General features: G+C 37.3%; 1 protein-coding gene across 1 annotated transcript in view; it reads left to right on the top strand.

Annotated features, from left to right (window-relative positions):
* Positions 1 to 25,314, top strand: part of ATP6V0A1 (ATPase H+ transporting V0 subunit a1) — a 77,159-nt gene that overhangs the window by 37,579 nt on the left and 14,266 nt on the right. The window contains exons 10-19 of the mRNA XM_044673699.1: positions 4,401 to 4,613; positions 9,196 to 9,346; positions 10,213 to 10,352; positions 10,711 to 10,865; positions 12,009 to 12,099; positions 18,188 to 18,306; positions 18,812 to 19,028; positions 20,364 to 20,471; positions 21,286 to 21,360; positions 24,209 to 24,316. Of these exons, the coding sequence (XP_044529634.1) occupies positions 4,401 to 4,613; positions 9,196 to 9,346; positions 10,213 to 10,352; positions 10,711 to 10,865; positions 12,009 to 12,099; positions 18,188 to 18,306; positions 18,812 to 19,028; positions 20,364 to 20,471; positions 21,286 to 21,360; positions 24,209 to 24,316 (1,377 nt within the window). The remainder of the gene's footprint in view (positions 1 to 4,400; positions 4,614 to 9,195; positions 9,347 to 10,212; positions 10,353 to 10,710; positions 10,866 to 12,008; positions 12,100 to 18,187; positions 18,307 to 18,811; positions 19,029 to 20,363; positions 20,472 to 21,285; positions 21,361 to 24,208; positions 24,317 to 25,314) is intronic.

Below are 25,314 nucleotides of genomic sequence, written 5' to 3'. Positions count from 1 at the left end.
CACACACAAAAAAAATCAGACCTAAACAACTGGAAAAACATTTAAGTGCCCATCGATAGGCAGGCCGAACCAATATAGTGAAAATGACATTCCTACCTAAATTAATTTACTTATTCAGTGCCATCCCAGTAAAACTACCCAAAAAGTATTTCATAGAAATAGAAAAAAAATAACAACAGAGTTCATCTGGAAGAACAAAAGACCAAGAAAATCAAGAGAATTAATGAAAAAAATGAAGGAAGGAGGCCTGGTCATACTGGATCTCAAATTATACTATAAAGCAATAATCATCAAAACAATCTGGTACTGGGGGCAGCTGGGTTAGCTCAGTGGATTGAGAGCCAGGCTTAGAGATAGGAGGTCCTAGGTTCAAATCTGGCCTCAGGTACTTCCCAGCTGTGTGACTCTGGGCAAGTCATTTGACCCCCACTACCTACCCTTACCACTCTTCTGCCTTGGAGCCAATACACAGTATTGACTCCAAGATGGAAGGTAAGGGTTTAAAAAAAAAATCTGGTACTGCCTAAGAAATAGAGTGGTGGATAAATGGAATAGATCAAGTAATCAATACATAGCAATTAATAGCCATAACTGGAAAGCAGTATGGCAGAGATTAGGGATGGACCAACATCTTTTACTATATATCAGGGTAAAGTCAAAGTGGATACTTGATCTAGAAATAGAGTGATACCATAAACAAATTAGGGGAATATGGAAAAGTTTATCTGTCAGACTTATGGGTAATAGAAGTATTCATGACCAAATAAGACAGAACATTATGAAAAATGAAATGAATAATTTTGATTAGTTACATTAAAATCAATAACTCTAGGTTCTTATTTTCCAGAACTCCCTCTTTATATTACATTAAATTAAAAAAAGGTTTTGTACTAATAAAATCAATGCAACCAAAATTAGAAGGGAAACAACAGATTTGGGGGAAATTTTTATTGCAAGTTGTCTAACAAAAATTTCATTTCTCAAATATATAGAGAACTGAGTCAAATTTATACAAATACAAAGCATTCCCCGAATGAAAGATGGTGAAAAGATATGAACAGACACTTCTCAGAGAAAGAAATTAAAACTATCCATAGCCATATGAAAAAGTGCTCCAAATCACTATTGATTAGAAAAATGCAAATTAAAACAACTCTAAGATATCATCTGACATCTACCAGATTGGCTAACGTGACCAAAAAGGAAAATGATCAATATTGGAGGGAATGTGTGAATACACTGTTGGTGGAACTGTGAATTGATACAGCCATTCTGCAGAACAATATGAAACCAGGCTCAAAGGGCTACAAAGCTGTGCATACCTTTTGACCCAGCAATACCACTACTGGGTCTGTGTACCAGAGAGATCAGAGATAATGGAAAAGGACATAACTGTACCAAAATATTTATAATAGCTCTTTTTGTAGTGGCAAAGAATTGGAAACTGAGGGGTTGTCTTATCATTTGGTGAATGGATAAACAAGTTGTGGTAAATGGCTGTAATAGAATACTATTGTGCCATAAGGAACAATGAACAGGATGTGTTAAAAAAAAAAAAAACCTGGAAAGACTTATATGAACGGATACGTAGTGATGTGAGCTGGACCAAGAGAATAATGTATATACAGTAACAGAATATTATGGGATGATCAACTGTGAAAGACTAAATCATTATCAGCAAAGTATATCTAAGATAACCACAAGGGACTCATAATGAAAATACTGTCCATACCCAAAGAAGGAACTGTTGGAATCTGAGTGCAGATCAAATTATGCCATCTTCCACTGTATTTTCTTCAAGAGATTTCTATTGTATGTGTGATGTGTATCTTCTGTCATGACATGAGCAATATGGAAATATGTATTTCATGAAAGTATGAGTATAACCTATATCAGAGTATTCACCACCTAGATGGGGAGGGGTCAGGATACAAAAATGTCAAAAAATATTGTTTCTACATGTAACTGAAAAAGATTTTTTTGATGGAAAAAAGAAAACTTAAGAATAGAGATTGAATGCTTATGTCATGTTGGATAAGGCAAAACTGGATGTTGCCATTGAATTTATTTATCATAATTTCTGAAACAGTCTGAATAGTAATTGTGAACCAAGTAATAATCAGAGAATCATTTTGATCCCTCAAACTCAGTTTTGGGGGGTCACAATGAATTCTATTTAATTCTATGGGTTTTGTAAGCTTTGATTTTCTCTAAAAGTTACCCACTCCAATCCAAGAGAGTCTTTCTTTTTTTTGAAAGTTTTTGAAAATAAATTTTGTGTTGATATCTTTTATCTTCACATCACCTACATTTCCCAATATATTCCTCTCCCTTAACTATCCCTTGTAATGAAGAATGGAAAAACAAAAAAACAGTGTAGCAAAACTAATCACATTAGCCAAGTACAAAATTGTATTTAGTGTTGGTTTAAAAAAAAAATCTTCACTTTCTGTCTTAGAATCAATACTTAGTTATCATTTCCAAAGCAGAAAAGCAGTAAGGGGCAGGCAATTGGGGTTAAGTGACTTGGTCAGGGTCACACATCTGAGAAGTATCTGAGATCAGATTTAAACCATAGACTTCCTATGTCCAGTCCTGCCTTTCTATTCTGTGAGCCACCAAGTTGTCTCAGTATATAGTTTCTATGCCCATAGTGCTTCCTACTTCTGCAAAGAATGGGATCGATTCTTTGTTGTTATTTAAGCCACGCTTGGTCACCATAATTTCAGTTTTATATCTTTTGTCCATTTTGTCCATTTATATTTCTATGCTTACTGTGTATATTGTTTTCCTGGTTTTAATTACTTCATTTTGCATCAGTTCATAAAAGTCTTTCCCCTGCTTCTCTGTAGCCTTCATATTCATTCTTTCTTATGATATTCTGTTATATTCATTTTCCACAATTTGGTTAGCCATTCCTTAATTGATAGCATCTTGCTACCACAAAAAAGTGTTACTATAAATATTTGGGTGTATATGGAATTTAAAGTTCCTATATGTAAAGGTCCTATAAAGGACTTAAATTGGCCTCCTTGGGGTATAGTCTTTTAGAGAATAATTTCGCTTCTCTGTAAAGGGTTCTTGATCAGGAGCTAGGAGCCTGCAAGTCCATGTCTTATTCTATGGTGTTTGATACCTTTCCTACTCCAAAAAATACATGGAAATTCAGATTCTGCAGAAATGTGTCTTAGATTCAAACCTAGAAGAAACCTTTAAAGGCCACCTAGACCTGGCCCAAGGTCTTGAAGGTAGTGTCAGGTCCCTGATGATCTTATTTGAGACCTTAAACATTTGATGGTGAACAGTGGAAATTGGAATGGTAATAACTGCCATCTCCTACATCACACTTCCATATTTGTAATGGACTTCCTTAGAGGGAAATCTGCACTGGCTCATAATGGATAAACAATTGGAACTTTTTTCATTGATATTGAACAACAGAGCAAATGCATGACTATAAATCCATTATTACATTGGTGAAGGGCATTCTATTTTATTTTTTTATTTTTTTTATTTTTTTTTTTTATTTTAAACCCTTAACTTCTGTGTATTGACTTATAGGTGGAAGATTGGTAAGGGTGGGCAATGGGGGTCAAGTGACTTGCCCAGGTTCACACAGCTGGGAAGTGTCTGAGGCCGGATTTGAACCTAGGACCTCCCGTCTCTAGGCTTGGCTCTCAATCCACTGAGCTACCCAGCTGCCCCTGGTGAAGGGCATTCTAGACATACTCTGTGGTACCTCAAGATAGGTATTCCCATGGAATTCTTCAATTACTTACTCAGAAGTATAGTTTTGTCTGTTCTACAAGTCACTGCCCCACTGTGATGGTACTTTTTGTGGCACTATGTTACCTGAAACTACAAGCTCCTTGGTGACAGCTGAAAAACCCATGAGAGTCAATCCCAGGAAAGCAGTGAGCAATGTATTGTATTTTCAGCTTAAGTCATTGAGGCAATAAAGCCACTAAAGTGAAAATCAGTAACGAATACTTACTTGGGGAATAATTCTCTACCATTTTGGTTAAGGAAAACCATTTTATCCAGAAGAAAAGAAAGGTAAAAACTAACCACCCTTAAGGAAATTCAGAGCTTTGTTTAACTGCCTGTTATCTCATGAGAAACAAATCAGCATTTTGGCTGCAAGATTCACTTATTCCTTCTTCTTTTTCTTCTTTTTTTTTAAACCCTCACCTTCCACCATAGAATCAATTCTGTGTATTGGTTCCATGGTAGAAGAGCAGCAAGGATTAGGCAATGGGGGTTAAGTAACTTGCCCAGGGTCACATAGCTAGGAAGCCTCTAGGGTCATATTTGAACCAGGACCTCCCATCTCTAGGCCTGGCCCTCAATCTACTGTTCTACCCAGCTGCCCCCTCATTTATTCTTTCTTTTCATACAAGGTTCTGAACCAAACAGAGGATCATCGACAGAGGGTCCTCCAGGCAACTGCTAAAAATATCCGTGTTTGGTTCATCAAAGTTCGGAAGATGAAGGCCATCTACCATACCCTGAACATGTGTAACATTGATGTAACCCAGAAGTGTCTGATTGCTGAGGTCTGGTGTCCTGTCACTGAACTAGATTCTGTTCAGTTTGCTCTCAGGAGAGGCACGGTAAGTATCACTGGACTGAAGCACTTCTGTGAACTCCACAAAGACCATTGTTCTGATTCTTTGGGTTTCTATAATGGTCTTACTTTCATAGTGTTTTAATATCAATTATTTTATCTTTACCCCCTAAACACCCTTAAAAGGTAAAGATAGAACAATAGAATCTTAGAGCCATGAATCCTCCTTACACACATCTCTGACAAGTGGCCATTCACCCTCTGCTTGAAGACTTCTAGTTATAAGAATCTTCTTACCTCTAGAGAGGGAGAGTCTGGAGTATGCCCTCTTTCACCTCAGCCTCTTGGAATTCCTAGCATTCTTCAAAGCACAGCTCATATGCTAGCTGGCCAAAGATTTCTCTTTGATTTCTCTCTTCTCCCACCCCTCTGCCCTGAGTTGTTTGTCCTCTTTTCCTTGATCATCATATGTATATTTGTCTAATTGCATATTGTAGTCCACTAGTAGAATGTAAACTCGATGAGAGGAGTGATTATTTTTCATTTTGTCTTTTCCAGGGCATAGCTCAGTGCCACACACATAATACTTGTTTACTAAATGCTTATTGGGTTGAATCATTGCTTCCAGAGGGGACCTTTTCTAATGGGGATAGCTCTGATTTTTAAGAAATTCCACTCTCCATTTCTTGATTCTATCTAGTTCTGCCCTCTAGAGCTATGCTAACTTCTCTTTTATATGATAACTCTTCATATATTTGAAGATAGTTATTCTTCTTTCATCTCCTCAATTCTTTTTCTCATTTTAAATATCCCCAATTCTTTTGACATTCTTGTATAACATAGTTAAGCATTCTCTCAGAATCACAGTGAATCAGAACTCTTCTGAACCTTGTTTCAGTTTGCCTATCTTTTTTCTAAAATATACTGTTAAGAACTGGTCACAGTACTCCATATATGGGTCAGTTAAGGCAGAGAGTACAGTGAAACTTCCTCCTCTTCATTATACTTCTGTTAATGGAATTCTGCCTATAATCAACTCTTTTAGTCTTAATTTGAGCCTCATTCTGGGGCAGAGACCCCTGGGTTCTCAAAGATTATATTAATGAAGTGCATTATCTCTTGCATATCATATCATATATAAAACTTCAAAGTATTTGAATACTAACAAGTAGAACATTCTCTCTGTGTGTGTATCTTTTGTCTGAAGACCAGCTGAACCAACCTCATCACCAGAGTGTTTATAGAGTAACAAATGGCTTGGTGGGGAAGGGAGTAAGTGATAATTAAGTTAAAAAGAGCATCAATGAATCATTTTTTAAAAAAAGAGAGAGGAATTGAGTCAGGCTTGAAGATGGGAAGTCTTTGGGTTCAAATCTGGCCCCAGACACTGCCTAGTTGTATGACCCTGGGGAAGTCATTTAACCCTCTTTGCCTAACCCTTACCACTCTTTTGCCTTCGAACCAATATGCAGTATTGATTCTAAGATGAATGGTAAGTGTAAAAAAAAAAAAAAAAAAAAAAAAAAAAAGCAGACCAAAAGCAAGTTCAGAAGGGGACACACACCAGCAAGGCAGTTTTGGGATTACCATGTTAAATTTTAAATAGATTAAAAAACCAAACTCTACATAGTAGATATTCATAGTTTCATATATAGTCATTTTTTTCTGTTCTGCTTTGAATAGGGAAATGTTCATGCTTATTGATCTTTGTCCTTGTCATTATAATCAAAAGAAAAAATTTTCAAGTAAAAGGAAAAAAAGATGAAGTTTGAGGTTAGTCTGGCCTGGTTTGTTCTTAATGGCCCCATGCTGATTGCTTAATCTCTTTATAAGTGCTTACAAAGCATTAACAAAAATTAATTTGTGTTGTTACATTTTGATTTTATTTCACCTGCATTTCCCCATGTATCCCTTCCTCTCCCAGAGAGCTATCTGTATAATAAAGATTTGAGGGGGGGAGTGAGGGGACTCAGGGGGACTTAACAAAACTAATATATTAGGAAAAAATATGGCATCATATCCATGATCCATATTCTCATAGTCCATAGTTTTCATTTTTGATATTTTTATCATTGCCATGCATTCCATTTCTATTATTTTAGTTATTGTGCATATGTTGGGGTTTTTTTTTAACCCTTATTTTGCATCTTAGAATCAATATTTTGTATTAGTTATAAGTATCTTTGAATCAATATTGTGTATTAATTCTAAGCAAAAGAGCAGTAAGGACTAGGCAATGGGGGCTAAGTGACTTGTCCAGGGTTACACAGAAAGTTCCTGAAGCTAGATTTGAACCCAGAACCTTCCATCTCTAGACCTGACTCTCAATCCACTAAGCCACCTACCTGTCCCCAGTATATGGTTTTCCTGGTTCTCTTCACTTTGTATCATTCCATCTAAATTTTAAATCAATATCGAATAATATTTATCATAGTCAACATTTCTTATAGAGCTATGATATTCTATTATGTTCATGTGCCAGTTTGTTTAGCCATCCCACCATCAATAGGCATCTACTTTTTTTTTTTTTTTTAATTTTAAACCCTTTAACTTCTGTGTATTGACTTATAGGTGGAAGATTGGTAAGGGTGGGCAATGGGGGTCAAGTGACTTGCCCAGGGTCACACAGCTGGGAAGTGTCTGAGGCTGAATTTGAACCTAGGACCTCCTGTCTCCACGCCTGGCTCTCAAACCACTGAGCTACCCAGCTGCCCCCTAGGCATCTACTTTTAAAACATTCTTTTAACATTCATTCTAATGTTTTATTTATGAATCAAAATCACCACTCTATGAAGAGTCCATCTTGTAGACTTTTAAAAAAACATTTGGAATCTCTTTCTTACTAGTTCTGTGGCAGTACCTCTCTAAATCCTCCAGAATTTTTTAGAGAGCATTAATGACAGAGCAGTCATATCTGAGTTTGCCTTTTTTCTAGAAGCAAGGCTTGGCTCCTTTTGCCTTGGAGCTAGGAATCATTTTTACATTTTGAAATAAAATTTTATTATGCTTTAGAAAATAAAAACCATACTCACCTCTTTTGACACATAAAAATAGGCAGTGGTCTAGATTTGGCCCTGGACCATAGTTTGTTGACTCCGATTTAGGATTTTATTTACCCAAACTAGGAAGCTTGAACTCAGTGAGGACAGATAGTTGTTTTTATTATCTCATCATTTCTCTTAGATTTCAGTTTCCTAATAACAGTTTTTGTTCTCTCTTTCGTGGATCACTTCATTGGTAGAGAAGACAAAAGGAACAGAGGTGTTAGGTAACATTCTGCCTTTTCATCCTGTCATATGCTGTCCTTTCCTCTAAAAGCAATTATCCTATTCTACTTTTGTTCTTCCTCTTACCCTTAATATAACTAAAAAAGCTTTTTGTGTTGTCTTTACTATTTAATTTAATCCTTAGCTTTAACCTTCCTGACACTATTTTAACACAACCTTATTCTTCTTTTATGGGTCCTCAGTTTTCTGTTCTTGCTCTCTTGTAAATGCCCTTTTAGAATCTGAACTGTTGGTGAGCTCTCTATTCAGACATCCTACTTTTTCTTTTTATTGGAATCATCATTAGAATTTGAATCTTACACATGTAAAACCCAGTGGAATTGCTTGTGGGCTACGGGAGAGAGTGAAAGGAGAGGAGGGACCATAGAAAAATATTATAAATTAATTAAATAAAAACCTAGTCGTTTTTAAAAAAAAAAAGAATTTGAGTCTTAACAGCATCTATATCCTCTTGGACTGGCTTCCATTTTAGATTCTTTTGCTGTGTTCAAGTATTTGAAAGCCTTCCATGTGGAAGAAGGATCATATTTTTTTGTTTGACTCCAGAGGCCTGAACCAAAAGCAATGAGTAAAAATGGCAAAGAATTGCAGTTTTAGGCTTGGTGTCAGGAAAAACTTCCTCACAATCAAGGATTGTCTAAAATGTAAATGGGCTGCCCTGGCTGGTAATTGGGGTTGCTCCTTCTTAGAAGTCTTTAAACAGAGACTGGATGATGACATGTCAGGTATATTATAATGGGAATTTGTTTTATGTGTTTGTCTACCAAGATCTCTTTGAAATTCTGTGATTCTGCCTTAAAAATCAAGTGGTTAGTGAAGTAGAAGCAGCAAATACAAATAATTCATTAAAAAAATTTGTTGTTTAAAAGGAAAAATAGAGTATACTGGCTATAGTCTATCTGAGAGACAGGGGAATGAGAGTTGAGAGGAAAGGGTGAGACTGAAGATGCCATAGTGAGGTGGGAATTATCAGTGAATTGAGGTCTAAAAAGAAGTGGTCAGAAATGGAGAAAAAGAGCAAAAGTGGATATGTTCATCTCAGAAGGGAAAGATACCTTCCCTTCTGAGATAAAGAAAAGAAGAAGATTCAGAGAAATTTTAAGGTGATAGGGATATATAGAAAGTAGAAAGTAGAAAAGATAGGCAGACATGAGTGTTTTCCAGGGAGACTAATTCCAGAGCTTTCTTTAGTCACCGATTCTAGAGTTAAATAACTTATTTTAAGGAAATTCTTTCTGATAACTAATTTAAATTTCTTCTCGTGAATTTTTATTTTTTAATTCCACTTTTCCCCAAGCCTTGGAAAAGTAGTCCTAACGTTGTATGTCTGCTCTTCCCCAGGAGCGCAGTGGTTCTACAGTGCCCTCCATTCTGAATAGGATGCAGACAAACCAGACTCCTCCAACTTACAACAAAACCAACAAATTTACATTTGGCTTTCAGACCTTGGTAGATTCTTATGGCATTGGAAAATACCGGGAGATCAATCCAGGTAATATCTTAGATATTTTTCCTTGAGAGTTGTTTCTGGACACAAATCTCACTCACTATTGAGCAACCAGGATAAAATGATAAAAGGTTAATATCCCTATTAGAGGTTGGACTGGACCATTAGCCTTAGAAGTGTGTATAAAACCTTTGCCTTCATAGAAAGCACTGTTTGCATCTTAATAAGGAAGTTTGAGTGATGATTCTATTGAACTATTTCCCCAAGGCTGTAAAATACTTAGCTTCTGGCAAAGCACCAGCAGAGGCAACTTCAAGTAAAATGTTAGTTTCTGGTTATGATAATTCTATACTATGAAGATAATCTTACTGACTCTGCTTTTTTTGGCAGCAAATTTAGTCAAAGAATGTAAAAAAATAGACATTATGTTTTAGGCAAGATATGTATACATCATAGCTCTTTGAGAAAGAATTTTGCACATTCTTAAATCACAAGACTGGGAATAGAACAAGCCTTGTCCTAAGTATAGAATATCTCTCACTTTCTAACAAAATCATTTGTTGAAAAAAATACAGTGATTACTGTACCACAAGGGGGAAAAAACCAGACCTGTATTATGAATGGTAGCACTGAAGAATTAGGAGGATAAATTGAGTTGTTATTTCATTTCCCTTTTTATTTTCATTCAAAGTTAAAGGAAAAGCTGCTTCATGGCTGATTGGACACTCTACCAGGAAGGTTTTCCCCCAATAACTATCTGGTCTGACAATTAATCTCAGACTTCCTTAAAATAGAAGGTCCTTTTATGTTATTTACAGAATGTAAAAAGGATTGTGGTGGATTTAACAGATCAGCATTATTACTGATTTCTACACTTGGTCTTTTCTTCCCTACTTCGTCTTTTTGTTTAGCTCCCTATACCATCATCACTTTCCCTTTCCTATTTGCTGTCATGTTTGGAGACTTTGGCCATGGGATTTTGATTACTCTTTTTGCTGTGTGGATGGTGCTGCGAGAAAGCCGAATCCTCTCCCAGAAAAGTGACAATGAGGTAACCTGAAGCCCATTTTATAAGACCAAGAGTTGTACTGATATTTAAGAGGGAAGCTTTTGCTTAAATTTTCATCAGTAATATAACCTTCTTAGTCACTTTGTAGACTTTGTCAGAGAAATAAACAGGAAGAAAAAAGTTGACATTAACACCAGTCACATGCTGACTGCTACTTGAGAAAGTAAGCATATACCTAGCATTGCACTACGGTCTTCATTTTGAGTTGCCTGACCCAAAAAGAATTATGGAATACATGGAAGAATTGAGCTACTACATTCTTAGAGACATTTGTCAATATTGCGCCAAGACTAGATCCTGTAAATATGTACTTGTGCTCTGCTTTCTTTCCATTTGCCAGATGTTTAGCACTGTGTTTAATGGCCGGTACATCATTCTGCTGATGGGTATATTCTCCATCTATACTGGACTTATCTACAATGACTGCTTTGGCAAATCAATTAATCTATTTGGGTCATCTTGGAGTGTCCGAGCAATGGTACAGAATAATTGGACGTAAGTTATCAGAAAAACCAAAGATCAAAGCCATTTCTTTTCCTATCCTCAGCTTTGCTTTTCAAGACTGGTAGTGACCTAGAGCAGAATTGTCAAACATGCAGCTAAGGCCTGCATTTCCAAGGGCAGCCTAAACCAGATTAAAATGTAATTGGGAAATATTTAATAAAATAAAATAGAATAGAATGTAGATAGTGTTAATATATGATTTTCTAAGTCAACATGCAGCCCACAGGGGATCTTTATGTATGGTTTAGTGCAGTGATGGGCAAACTTTTTAAAGAGGGGGCCAAAGGAAAGGAAATGCTTATCTGTCGGTCTGTTTCTAAGGCACCTCTTTCGAAGTTTCATTGTATTGTATCCTATCTGTTGTATTCATCAGATTAGGAATAATGTGGAGTAGCCAGATAGAACATTTCAGGGGGCCGCATCTGGCCCGCTGGCCATAGTTTGCCCATCACTGGTTTAGTGGACCCTAATCTATTTGAGTTTAACACCACTGATCTAGAGTACCACCAAAAACCCAGAGCCAGTTTCATTTTAGGGAATGGCTAAATTGGCAAAAAAGGTTTTCCTGGGGGCAGCTGGGTAGCTCAGTGGAGTGAGAGTCAGGCCTAGAGACAGGAGGTCCTAGGTTCAAACCTGGCCTCAGACACTTCCCAGCTATGTGACCCTGGGCAAGTCACTTGACCCCCATTGCCCACCCTTACCACTCTTCCACCTATGAGACAATACACCGAAGTACAAGGGTTTAAAAAAAAAAAAAGTTTTCCTATTTCAAAAATGATACAATGTTTTCTTAAAAATGACAAATTGAATTATTTCAATATGACTCAAAAATACCAAAGAGCAGAAACTCATTGGCCTTTTTTATAAAATAATAAACTGCTAAGAAGAAACCCTTAAATTCCTTCCTTTGGAGTATGTTTGAGTTATAATAGGCATTTTTCCTCCTTTTTTTTCCCTTTCTCTAAGCTCACTTCATTGGTTTGCCTCTTCCCGTTCTCTCTCTGGCCATAATCATAATGCTTTATTATTAACAAATAAAAGAGTTTCTAATTTTTGTTGTAAGTCTAATTTTTAGCCCAAGGTCTTTCTTGGCCAAACCAGTCACTGTTAATTTTTTTTTTCTAACCTTACTAGGAAAGACGAAATAACTCAGAATCTAGTACTCCAGTTAGACCCGGCGGTCAAAGGTGTATTCTCTGGACCCTACCCTTTTGGCATCGATCCGGTGAGAGCTTTCTTCCTATATGTCTGTCCCTTTTTGTGTTTGACCTGAATGTTGGCTAAGAGAAAGTAAAGACAACTTATTTATGGAATCTTCAAAGACCTGGCATTTTGAAGGGAGATTCAGTTGGTAGTAGTCAAAGCCATAAGTAGATATAGCAGCAAGGCCTCAAATTTTCTTCCTAGAAGCATCCCTTCCCCTCATTGGAAATGGCTTAATGGTGAATTAGGGAAAACTTGAATTAAAATCACATCCTAGGTCTTATAACTTATCTTGCATGCATCCCCTTTTTTCTCTTCACATGGCTACTACCATAGTTTGAGTATTTATTACTTCTCACCTGGACTATTACAGTAACCCCCAACCTCACTGGCCATCCTACTTCTAGTTTCTGTGTTCTGAGTCCATCCTTCACACAGTTGTTAAATTAATCTTATTAAAACTTGAGTCTGACCACTACATAACTACTCATATAGCTCCTAGTGACTTCCTATTGCCTCTAGTTTAAATGGAAACTCTTCAGCTTGTCATTTAAATCCTTCAATCTGTCTCCAACCTACCTTTTCCAATTTGTTATATATGACTCCTCTTCATACCTACAGTTCCATCCATACTACCTTATTTGCTGTTCTATGAACTTGCCTTTCTATATCCTGCCATTTATGCCATTGTACATACTCTCCTTTATACCTAGAGTATATTCCTTCCTCATCTTTGTCTCTTAGATTCTTTGGCTTTCTTCAAGGTTCAAGCCAGATACCTCTTCCTCCATAAGACCCCCTCTTGAATCTCTACCACACCCAAAATAGTCCACGCTCTTCTACCCAGTATTACTTTGCATGAACTGGGTATACATTTTGTGTTTTCTTTTTTGTATCATTTTCTTCCAATGACAGGTAAGCTCCTTGAACTCCAGAATTGTTTAGTTTTTTATCTTTGGATTCCCAATGCTTAGCATATAGTAAATGCTTATTAAACCCTTGGTTTTATAAATTAAATAAAGGGTGATCTGATCTACTGGATCATAAGCTAGATAAGGCAAGTTTCTTTTTAAGAATAGTTGCCTTGGGAGCAGCTGGGTAGCTCAGTGGATTGAGAGTCAGGCCTAGAGACTGGAGGTCCTAGGTTCAAATGTGGCCTCAGACACTTCCCAGCTATGTGACCCTGGGCAAGTCACTTGACCCCCATTGCCCACCCTTACCACTCTTCCACCTAGGAGCCAATACACAGAAGTTAAGGGTTTAAAAAAATTTAAAAAAAAAAAAAAAATATATTATATATATATATATATATATATATATATATATAAAAGAATAGTTGCCTAAAGAGTAGCTGGGTGGCTTAGTGGATAGAGAGCCAGGCCCAGAAATAGGAGGTCCTGTGTTCATATCTGGCCTCAGACACTTCTTAGCTACGTGACCCTGGGCAAGTCCCTTATCCCTCATTGCCTAGCCTTTACCACTCTTCTGCCTTGGAAACAATATACAGTATTGATTCTAAGATGGAAGGTATTTAAAAAAAATAATAGTTGACTAAAGAGAAACTTATCATTTAATGTGTCATCAAAACCTTTCATCCTTTGTATTTCTTCTTTCCGATTTTGTTGAGTTCAGTATTTTTCTTCCCCAGTTCACCAAAAATCAAATACCAGCACTTCCTGAAAATAAAACATTGTACTGGGTCCTGGGGAAAATAGAAAGTTTATATAAGACATTGTACTTGCCTTCATGGAACTTACAGTCTATTAGAGGTGTTGGAGTAAAAATTTTAATTATATTATAGAATCAGCGTCTCTGTATTATAGGTCTTCTATAAAAAAAATCTTTTAACAGCTATAGTTCCTATTGCCCATAATCACTTTCTAAAAGCACTAACAAAAATAAATAAAATGTGCAGGAATTAACCCTATTTCTCAGCATATAAACTGCTATATAAATTTTAATTTATTTAAAAAAATAAAAATAAAAGCACCAACAGTAGCAATAATGGGCCGTTATCTTAAAGACCCCTAGCATACTCACAAGGCTCAGGTATATACCTATAGGAAGTAGCCATTTAATTAAGAAGGATACTTGGAAGTAGAAGTGCTTTGTAAATTTGATTAATTCATTACAAATTTGCAGAATACTAATATAAATAAATAAATCCTATGCATTAGGGCTTGATTATAGGACATACTTGTCTTTAATTTCATTATATTCTCAATCTTACAATGCATTTTATATGTAAGCTATCAAAAAATTATTGTTAAAATCAGCCCTGGCATCAAGGACTCTGCAGCTCAGCATACTTCATCTGTCTCTGTCAAAGAAAGAATCCTGTGTCTTCTTTGTCTTGCAATACACTGAGCAAAAGAGAAATTGTGTAGAGTTGATGGAAGTTTTGTATTTAGTAAAAATGTTCAAGTTTGGACTAACTTCTTTATGGCCATTTTATTTGTTAGCAGCTCCCCTAGGCAAGTGTTAAAACCAAAATGAAGTAACCTTGAAGCTCAGCTTCCATTGTAATCTCTTGTTTCCTAATCAGTTAACTTATTTATTGTCCTTTGTTTCTAAGGCATTGTGCTATATGTTCTAGAAAGTACAAGATATGAACCCAGACCTCATTGTCAGGTTTTGCTTTAATAATAGTGATGATATAGATATAGAGGCATAGGTACAAAAAGAGGTAACATTAATATATATGTGTATATATATATATATATATATATATCTTCAAAAATAAGGAGAATTAAAGTAGAAATGAAGAAGGACATCACATGTGAAGGAAACTAGGTATGCAGAGGCATGGAATGGCAATTTACAAGGGGCTTTCTGGGAATAAGAAATAAGTCACTCTAGCTGGTTTAGGAAAGTCAGAGGAGTGAACAATACATACATTTATAGAATATAATTTCTAAAACAGTTTATAATTTACAAGACATCTTCATGTGTTGTTAATATGCATGTAAGTAGTTAATATAGTGCACATGCATGTAACATGTATAATTATAGTATTTGTGTCCTTGTGAATATGTGTGTGCACATATACATGTATACATATGCATATACATACACATGTGTTTGTGTCTGTGTAAATACCCAATATATTCAGAATAATTTGAAGGGAAAGACATTAACTGCTGAGGAGATCAGGGAAGGCTTCATGTAGAAGGGTAGAAAGTGGCACCTGAGCTGATCCTGGAAGGAAGCTAGGGATGGATTCTAAAAGGCAAAAATGAGAAAGCTGAGCATCCCAGTAGGTTTTGAGGAAATTCTTCATAAAAATCTTGGGAGATGGGAGGGACAGATGATGGCTGGACTGTAGCATATGTGAAGGAGAGGTTCAGAGGGAATAATAAAGCTTGGTTGGTTGTGGCTAGTTTGTAAAGGACTTTTAAGTACTCGATAGAGTAGTTTTTTCAGCCTTAATAGGAAGCCACTTAAGTTTATTGAGTGGGAGAATAACATGGTCAGCCCTAAAAAATCATTGTCAGGTGTGTGGAGGAAGAAATGGAGTAGGGAGAGACCTGATGTGGGGAGATGAGAAATGAGTGAGTGAAGACTGATGACACTTAAATTTCAAGCCCAGGTGACTGAAAGGATATTGATGCCCTTGATAATAATTGGGAAGTTAGGAAGAAAGGTAGATTTGGAGGGAAAGGTGAGTTCTGTTTTGGACTTAATTTTGACATCTCTATTGGACATCTGGTTGGAAATACCTACTAGGCAGTCGGTGGTGTGGTGATGGAGCTCAAAAAAGAGACAAGGGGCTAGATAAAGATCTGAAAGTCATTAGCATAGAGGGTATCATTGAATCCTATGATTTGATTTGATGAAGTCACCAAAAGAGAGTGTAAAGAGAGAAGAGGACCCACAACAGAGCCTGAGGAATTCACTCACAATTAAAGGACATGATAAAGGTGATAATAACACGATAAAGCAAAGGAGCTGAGAAGGAGCAACCAGGCAGGTTGGAGGACTAAAAGAGAAAGAGCAGTGTCACAAAAATCCAAAGAAAAGAGAGGTGCCCAAGGAGGAGATGATTAATTATCAGATGCTACCACAAGGTCAAGAAGGAGAGAACTGAGGAAAGGCCATCAAATATGGTGATTAAGTGATCATTGGGAATTTTGCAAATCAAAGCTTCATGTGATTAGTAAGACCATATAACAAGGAGTTGAGAACAGTGATAGGAGAGGACTTGGAGGCAATGAGTGTAGAAAGCCTTTAGGAAAGATATTTAGTTGAGCACAGGATAGTAGCTGGGAGGAGTAGGAGGGGATGGATAGCTTGGGCTTTTTAAGGACTAGGGAAACTTGGTGTTTATGGGCAGCAGGGAAGGAATCAAACAGGGAAATAGAATGATTGCATGGGTCTATTGAGAAGGGCCACCTCATCATCAGAGAATTAGATTAAAGGAGAAGAAACTGGGGAATTATAGCAAAGGGAGATGTATTGAAGCCGAGCAGAGGAAGTTCATAGTAAATGGTCTATTTTCTCAATAAAAGTTAAAGGCAAGGTCTTCAACCGGGATGGGAAGGGGAGGTGTGTAAAAGAATGAGGAGAGGGGAGGTTTAGAACAGTCACTGATGGAGTAGGGTAGCAATTATGGAGGAGTCCAAGGATTGCCTTATTGCATTGAGACCAGCTGAAATTAGAAAACATAAATGTGTAATGGATCCAGGCACCACAATGGCTTGATTTTCACTAGCCTCATTCAACTGCAAGTAATTAGTATCATAACCTCCAAACTGGTCTCACTCACTTTAGTCTTTTCCTTCTTCAATTCCTCCTTCACATGGCTGCCAAAATAATCGTACTATTGAAAAGGTTACTGATCATGTTTATCTGCTAAAAAAAACTTTAGTGACCTTCCATCATGTGAATTATTAAGGACAATTAGCGTGGCCTGACTGACAGCTATACAAGACCTTTGACAATCTAGCTCCAAGCTACCTTTCTGGTCTTAGTTTATACCCCTTCACTTCAGGTTACTTCATGTTCCAGACAGATCGAACTACTTGCTATTGCCTGACCTCAGTACATTCATACATCCTTTGAAATTCTTTCCCTTCCTTCAAGCCTCACTTAATTGCCACCTCCTTCACATAAACTGTTCCCAAGTAGTAGGGCTCTCTCCCTTCCTCCTCTCTTATCCTACTCTGACATCTCCTAGGCACTTATATTTTAATTTGTTATGTTTATTCATGTGTCTTACCCTTCTCACTATTGCACTATATGGTATACATTAGATTTGCTTCTTAAGGGCAGAAATCGTGTCATTTTTCATCCTTGTATTTCTAGTACTGAAGAGAGTCCTTTTACAGATAGAGGCTTAATTTTTTTTGTTTTAATTAATTCAGCAGATATTTATTGAATGTCTACCTACTTTCACTCTGAAAAAAATGTCCATCCTACCTTTCTTCAGTGAACTTATTGAAAAAAAGATCTGTACACAATAAGCTAGAATTTCTAAAAAATGTCTTTAGTTCTTGTTGGAATGAGTGCAGATCAAAGCATACCATCTTCCACTATTTTTTCTTCATGAGACTTCTATTTTATATGTGATATGTGACTTCTATAATGACATGAGCAATGTGGAAATATGGATTTCATGAAAGTGCAGGGATAATCTAGTTCAGATTATTCACCACCTCAGGGAGAAAGGGAGAGGAAGGAGGGAGAAAATCTGAATTTTAGAAACAATTGTCAAAAAAAGTATTTCTAAGGGAACTGAAAAAATAAAAAAACTGGGGAAAAATAAGTAAACAAAATGTCTTCAGTTTTGTATGAATGACACCAAGTTCAATATGTAAGTCGAGAAGAAGAGATCACTTCTGGAATGGGTGATTGCAAAAACTTCATAAGAGAGGTGGTATTTTGACCTAGATATTGGTGGACAGGTAGAATTAGGCAGAAACAGATGAAGGTAGATAGAACATTTCAGATGGAGGAAATGGTATAAACAGCCCAAAAAGGAATCTACTTGGGCTATAGAATTCAGACTGGAAAGGTATAATGAGAAAACCTGTAATACTTTTGTTGGTGAAATCTGTTCTAATTTACTCAGAGTTTCTGACTTTTTTTTTTTTTTTTGCTTTGTATGACAGATGTGGAACTTGGCTCCGAATAAATTGAGTTTCCTTAACTCGTATAAGATGAAAATGTCTGTCATCCTTGGTATTATCCACATGGTATTTGGTGTTTCTCTCAGCCTCTTCAACCATATGTGAGTTACTGTTTCTGATACTTGGCTAGAGAAATGTCCACACTTCAAGGAGTATTAGTCTCTTTTCCTCAGGTTTCTTATACTCTTTAATTTCATTTTTCAAAATGAAATTGGTCTATATTCCTCCAAGAATTTACAACTTATAGCATTTTTTCAAATCTTAAAAAATTATGTTTGTATAAATTATGCAAATGATATGCGTTTTCATATAATTATACCATACAACCCAGGGATATACTCTCCAAAATCCCTTTCTCATTTGTATTGTGTGCTTGGGAGAGTGGGGAGAGGAACGTAATTTAGAATTCTTTTTCAGATCTGTGAGATTGGAGCTAAAATTTAATTCTGGAATATTCTGATAATATCAAAGTTTCTTCCTGCTGCTTCTTAGAAGTAGAAAAGACAGAATTGGGGAAGAGCCAGAGTTAGAGCTCATGGGTACTTTTGTAGTGACACTGCTTTAAGATAATTTATTCAACTTGATCCTTTGTCTCTCCTTCTGCAGCTATTTCAGGAAGCCTATGAATATCTACCTTGAATTCATTCCTGAAATTATCTTCATAACCTCATTGTTTGGCTACTTGGTCATCCTCATTTTTTACAAATGGATAGCCTATGATGTTCATTCTTCTAAGGATGCCCCAAGCCTTCTGATCCATTTTATAAACATGTTTCTTTTCTCCTACTCGGGGAAAGTTATTAATGCACTTTATACTGGGCAGGTGAGTCATCCCAAGAATGCACCTAGGTCAGTCTGACATACCCTATTAGTCAGTAAGTAGAAGATCTGGTGTTTTAGCCAAAGGCATCTGTATGTTAGTTGTCACTCATTCAGAGCTAGGGGAACTAGGTGATGAGGTAGATAGAGTGCTAAGGCTGGAATCAGGAAGATCTGAGTTCAAACCCCACCTTCGACAATTACTGGTTGTGTGACCCTCAGGAAATCACTTAATTTCTATTTGCATTAGTTTCCTCAACTGAAAAATGGAGTCTAAAAGCAGTACACAGGATTTTTGTGAGGATCAAATAAGATGATATTTATAAAAGTGCTTAGCTTATAGTAGGTGCTATATAAATGCTTATTTTCTCCCTTTCCTTCCTCTTGTATCTTCCATTTAGAGACCTCACCTTGTACTTTACAAAAAATATTTCTTTCACCATGGAAATGGACACTGCCCATTACATTGACAAGTGAAAAATTGAAATGTAGTGGAGGAAAAATAGAGTATAACATCTCTGCCCCCTGTAGTTGATTTTTTTTAAAGAGAGTAAGAATTAACTTTTTGAGACATTTCAGAGTAACCCCTCAGAGTACAGTTACCCTCTTAGGACCTTAACTACCTTCTGAAGCACAAATTGCAACACATATTAAAAGTCTTTTGAACATTTCCTGGCATATAGTCCTGGCATATTCAGCCACTTCTGGAAGTCTAATGCTTCCAAAGTCTCCAGGATTTCATTAAACAGATTTGGGGTGTAGCCCCTCTGACTCTTAGTGGTTGTTGTTGGGTCGTTTCAGTCATGTCTGACTCTCCACGACTCCATTTGGAGTTTTCTTGGCAAAGATACTAAAGTAATTTGCCATTTTCTTCTTCAGCTCATTTTACCAAAGAGGAAACTCAGACCAACAGGGTTAAGTGATTTGCCCAAGATTACACAGCTAATAAGTGTCTGAGGCTGCATTTGAACTCGGGTCTTTCTGACTCCAAGCCTGATACTCTATCCACTGCATCATTGCCCTGTCAGTGGTATTGCTTCTGTTTTGGCTTGAATTGTTTATCCAGATCTAGATCCAAACACTTTGCCGAGTTTGTGAAGTCTCTTGTGGCCCCAGACCCTGCAGGGCTTGTTTAAGCTTTTAATGGGAAAAGGTCTGAACTCTGAAGACAGACTGCACATCTTTCAGTTGTTCTGAGAGATTGGACTGTGTTGGCTAAGCATCTGAGAAAACATACCATTTGTCTTAGAGGATCTTTGAACTGGGTTTAGGAACTTTGTCTGTTTCACCTTGTGAATTTACATGTAATGTGTTTTGTACCTCTTCCTTTCTTCTGCAGAAAAAAATTCAGTGCTTTCTGGTAGTGGTTGCAATACTGTGTGTTCCATGGATGCTGATTTTTAAGCCATTGTTACTTCGTCATCAGCATTTAAAGAGGAAGCATTTGGTGGGTGACTGATTTTAATATACTTCTGCTCAAAACTACCAGGTTTTTGTTTAAAAATCAGCAGCAGAACTATTTAATTATGTCCAAAGATATTGCCTAGAATGCCGTCGATATAACATATCCTGGTAGTTCTAATGACTTTGTAAAATAACAGTATATGTGTCTGCTTCTCAGAGCTCTAGATTCAGCTTTAAATGGCCAGAATAGAGAAAACAAATCTTCCCTATCCCCACCCGTACCCCCACCTTTTCCTCCCCAAAAGCTTATGCTTTTATATTTACTCTTATCAGCCTGTGGCCAATAAAAACTAGAACCATCACCAGAGTTGGGTACAGGCATGCTGAATGGATGAATTTAGTTCTGTGGTTTGCCTGGGAAACCACAGGGCTAATGCTGAGACACCACTGTCTGTTAAAATGAGTCAGCAATACTTTCACTGACCAAAATATCTGGGAAAAGGGTTTTATTTGAAGCCGAGCTGATTTTTCTTTGTAAAGCAGCATATCTGCTTTTATATACTTACTGCTAATGTGCATATGATTGTTTTTCATTTCTGGCTATATAACAATGTTTAACTCAGGATATGTGCCTGGGGAGACAGAAATGTCTTCATTGCATGACTCTCAAACAGCTTTTGGATTGTTTTGCTCTATTGCAGAGCTGTACAGTTACAAAATACTCCTTCCCTCCTCTCTTACTATCTTCCCATGTACCCTTCATTGGTCTCCCATCACTCCCTTCCTCACCACCACCAATCTGTCCCTCTCCCCCCCCTTTTTTTTTTCTTCCTCCTTTCTCTTCCATTCACTATCAGGAAGGGCAGCCTGTGGAGGCCCCAGTCAGTCCAGTCCAGAACGAGCAGGGACTAGAAGCAGCAGCGGCTGCAACAGTGAGTGGATTTTAAAGAGTTTCCTACTCATGTGCCAGAATCCAGAATAACTCTACTCAGGGCATGGGGCATGCATGGCTCTTGGGAAAAGGGTCCTAGTTGCTATTGGGACCATGGCAGAAGAGATTTCTACTTCTTGGAAACAAATTCTGATGCCATCAGCATATTATGATATGGTTCATTCATATGCCAGAATGCAAGGAAAGTAACTTGTATAGAACTAGTTGTACTCCAAATTTAGCCCCGTTATCCTAATAATAACCAAGATAGCAGCACTGAGCTAATCCACTTTCATGATTCTGTATTTTGTTAAGTAATAGGGAATGTTCAGCCTCTAGGCAAGCTCATCTATATGACTTCTGAATTTACCTTTCCTGTATTTCATTGATGTCGAGTCATTCAGCACTTGAAGTGATGAGATAGCTTCTCTGGAAGGAGGGCTTTTTATTTCTTCTACTTTGTATAAATTTTAGGGAGCCCTTATGGCCCCAGTCTTTCCTATAAAATTTCTAGTATCACACATGCCATGTTGTGTGTAGTATGGTAAAATAACTCAGTTTGCCATCTGTCTTAGTCCTTCCCACTCCCTACCACTACCTAGCTCTTCAGCAATAGTTATTTGAAATTAAAGTGTTAAATATTTATTCACAGCAAATCTCTTAAAAGGATCTTGTCCTTTTGTGATTTCCAAGGAAATGTGTTCCAGGAGATCAATACACTTACAAACCTATATCTATTACATATAGAGAATCTTAGCAAAAGTGACTCAAAACATACTTCTGTGCCCCAGTAGTATCAGATACCTTTAAAAAAATAAGAAAATGTTATTTGTATCCTTATTTACATCAGGTGCTTTCTGATAACATTTCTCCTAAACATCTTTGTAGCACTGGGCTAAAAAGTGCTCATTGTTTAGCTCAGGGGTCATGTTAGTGTTGCTACTATAGCAATATTGAAGAGTGCCCAGTCCATAGTAAGTGATTAATGCTAGTTGTTTGATGGCATATAGACTCTTTTCTTCCCTGTAAGTAGAAAATGTTAGGCACATGTTGCCTTGATGTGTCTGTTCTTTCCATAAACATAAACTCTCCTTTCTACTTGTCATGATATGTGAATTTGTCAGAATATCTTGATGCTTATAGTCTGGCCTCCTCTTCTGTGACTTTCTACTATGTTGTTTCAATTCTGGATCTGGAAGCCTGTTTACTGATTGGCTTTTCTCCACAAAAGCTTTTGACAAAGCATCCATTCCTGGAGGAAAACAAGAGATCTTTGGGACTATACTAGTTTTATATATTAGGAACCCTGACTTTAGGAAACAGATGGGCTGCTGATCCAAACACAAACCTGGTTTTGTTATATTTTATCTTTGTTGTGTATTTTGTACTATAAATTATTTTTTTTATATAAACTTTTTTTACTTACCACTTGTGTGTGTGTGTGTGTCCACCATACCTCTTTCACAGTGTTTTTTCCCCTCTGTTCTTAGGGGCCTGTCATGTCTGTTCTGAGATGTTCCATCTGTCTTGACTCTGCTTTATCTGCTAGTTCATGAGAACCTTCAGAATCTATATTCCATTTTAATGAGCTCCATTCTTCCCATGTGTTCCCCTTGCCTACTCCCTTAATCCCATAACACCCCCTCCTACCAGAAACTAAAGTCATATGCCAAATGAAATCTCTTTTTTCTACTGTTACCACTGTTCCTCTGCATTTCTCTAGGATGGGTACCTTTTAAAGGTCTCAGGCACCACATCTAGTAGTACACCTTAGAACATGAAATTGTACCAGAGATGAAGGTTACTCTAAATAACTATTCACTAAGCCCGTGGTATGAACTCCATAGGGAGAAGTATAGCTCAGAGAGTGAGTCTAAGGAGAAGTAACCAAACTGGCTGCATTATGGTCAGTGCAGCTAAGAGAACTGCTGAACAGAAGAGCAGGCCTTCTCTTGTTTGGCCCTCTGAACCGCACTCTGTGTACAAGAGCTGGAAGAGCATTTAAGTTCAGCCTCTGCAACTATACAGCAGGCTGAATACTGGGGGCTTGTGGTCAAGTATAGTTCTGATTCTGCTCCTGCTTTGTTGACTCAGGGGTCATCTCCTGCCTCTCTAAATCTGAATATTTTTTAATCACATTGATTTAAGAATTGTTAGCCTAGAGATATTTCTTTGCTGTCATTAGTACATGGAGGAGCTCAGGATCTGACCAAATGCCTATTAAAGGAGCTGTTCTGACACTCCAGAATCCTCCATTTAAGGAAGGGGGAGGAGTATTTTCTTTATTTTTAACTTCCGTATATTCTTCTAGCACAAGTTATATCTGAAGTGAGCATGTTTCCCGCCCTGATAGGGGTTGTCCTCTTCTCTTTGCTCTGGAGTGTCCAGTCAGAGAACAGCTGTATATCTGTGAAAGAACAGTAGGGCTTGAATGTATACCTGTCAGAAGTTCAGCGGACTGATACAGTAACTTGTTGCTTAGCGGATATAATTTACATTAGATGGCATCATCAGTGCTACAAAAACTTGACTCCTTGAAGGTTTTACATATTTAGATAATTTGTGATTCTGATGTGTTTATACTAAGCATTTCATTCAAACAGGTTTCTTGATAGGTATTGATTGTGATGAGGTTTGTTTTTTTCAGATGCAGCAGGCAGAATTGCATATTTCTTCAGGAACAGATTGGGGCTATAAAAAATGCTTTTTAAAAAAAGGGATTTTTGTTTGTGTTGTAAGAACATAATGCTTTTTCTGAGGTTTGTATGCACTAACCATCACCCTCTTCCTACTCATTGAAAGTCACATTAAAGTCCAGGCAATTCTACTCTTTCTGTTCATCTGTGTAGGGAACTCACAACTTTGGTGGGATCAGGGTGGGCAACGGACCGACTGAGGAGGATGCTGAGATTATTCAGCATGACCAGCTCTCCACCCATTCAGAGGACGCAGATGAGGTAAGATCATGAATCTTGGCCTTCAGCTGCAAGACAGTGGTGTGAGTTTCTTCTCCCTCCACCTTGGATTCCAGTCTTGTACACCTATAAGGCCTTGCTTTGTCTAGTCTTCAAAAAATTCAGCTTGCCTTCTGAACTCTTTAAGTTCTACAACATTTTCTAATGGGCCACTGCTCCAAGATACCAAGTACTGCTTACAGAACCTCTGGCAGTCTGAGTCCTAATGTTCAGCTTCTTGAGACTTCATATTACCAGTAGTCTACTCATGCAAGCCCCATTGCTTTCTACAGTGAGGGCAGAGCATGGTCCAGCACCTGAACTCTTGATACCAGGAGCATGTGCATGCTCCTGGTCTAAGGACCAAGTATTTTCTTCCTCCTCCTGCCATCCCAAGGAGTGTCCAAATTATTTGGTATCAATAAAATCAAAGCTATAATCTGTTGTATACTGTTCCCATTGACTTTGATGATCCTGTTCCTTTTACATTTGGAAAAAAATGACCACCCACTCAGAAAATGGTGACGTTCTTTTAGACTAAACTATGCAACCTCTTGTCTGAGGCATCTGCTCTTGTTTCAGATACTCTGGCTGCAAGCTGTTGTGGAAGTGATTTTCCTCCTTCCTTTAGGGAAACCAAAAAGTCATTTGGTCAGGCACCAACATTATCAATCCAAACACCTGACAGTAAAATGCCTTAGAATTGTTAACCTTGCCTCACCTATTCTTACTGTCCTTTTTAAAGCTGATGAGGGTCTAACCACCACCCAGCTAAATCTCTGATCTTTTGCCTACCCAGCCACTTTCACCATGTATCTGAGTTTTGGATTTTTTAAAAGAAATATTTTGAAAGAGTCAAGACACATTTACCAAAAAATCTCTTTATTGTTTCAAAAGTCTGCTGTTTATGCATTCCCTGTATTCTGAGGAGAGGCTTTTAGCCCATTAACAGCATTTAGCATTGTTTTGTCTAACTGAGAAGTTTCATTAACCATATGCTC

This window comes from Gracilinanus agilis, chromosome 4, assembly GCF_016433145.1.
Source record: "Gracilinanus agilis isolate LMUSP501 chromosome 4, AgileGrace, whole genome shotgun sequence".
NCBI lineage: Eukaryota > Metazoa > Chordata > Mammalia > Didelphimorphia > Didelphidae > Gracilinanus > Gracilinanus agilis.
Note: the sequence above shows the minus strand (reverse complement) of the source record. Positions and strands in the feature narration are given on the sequence as shown.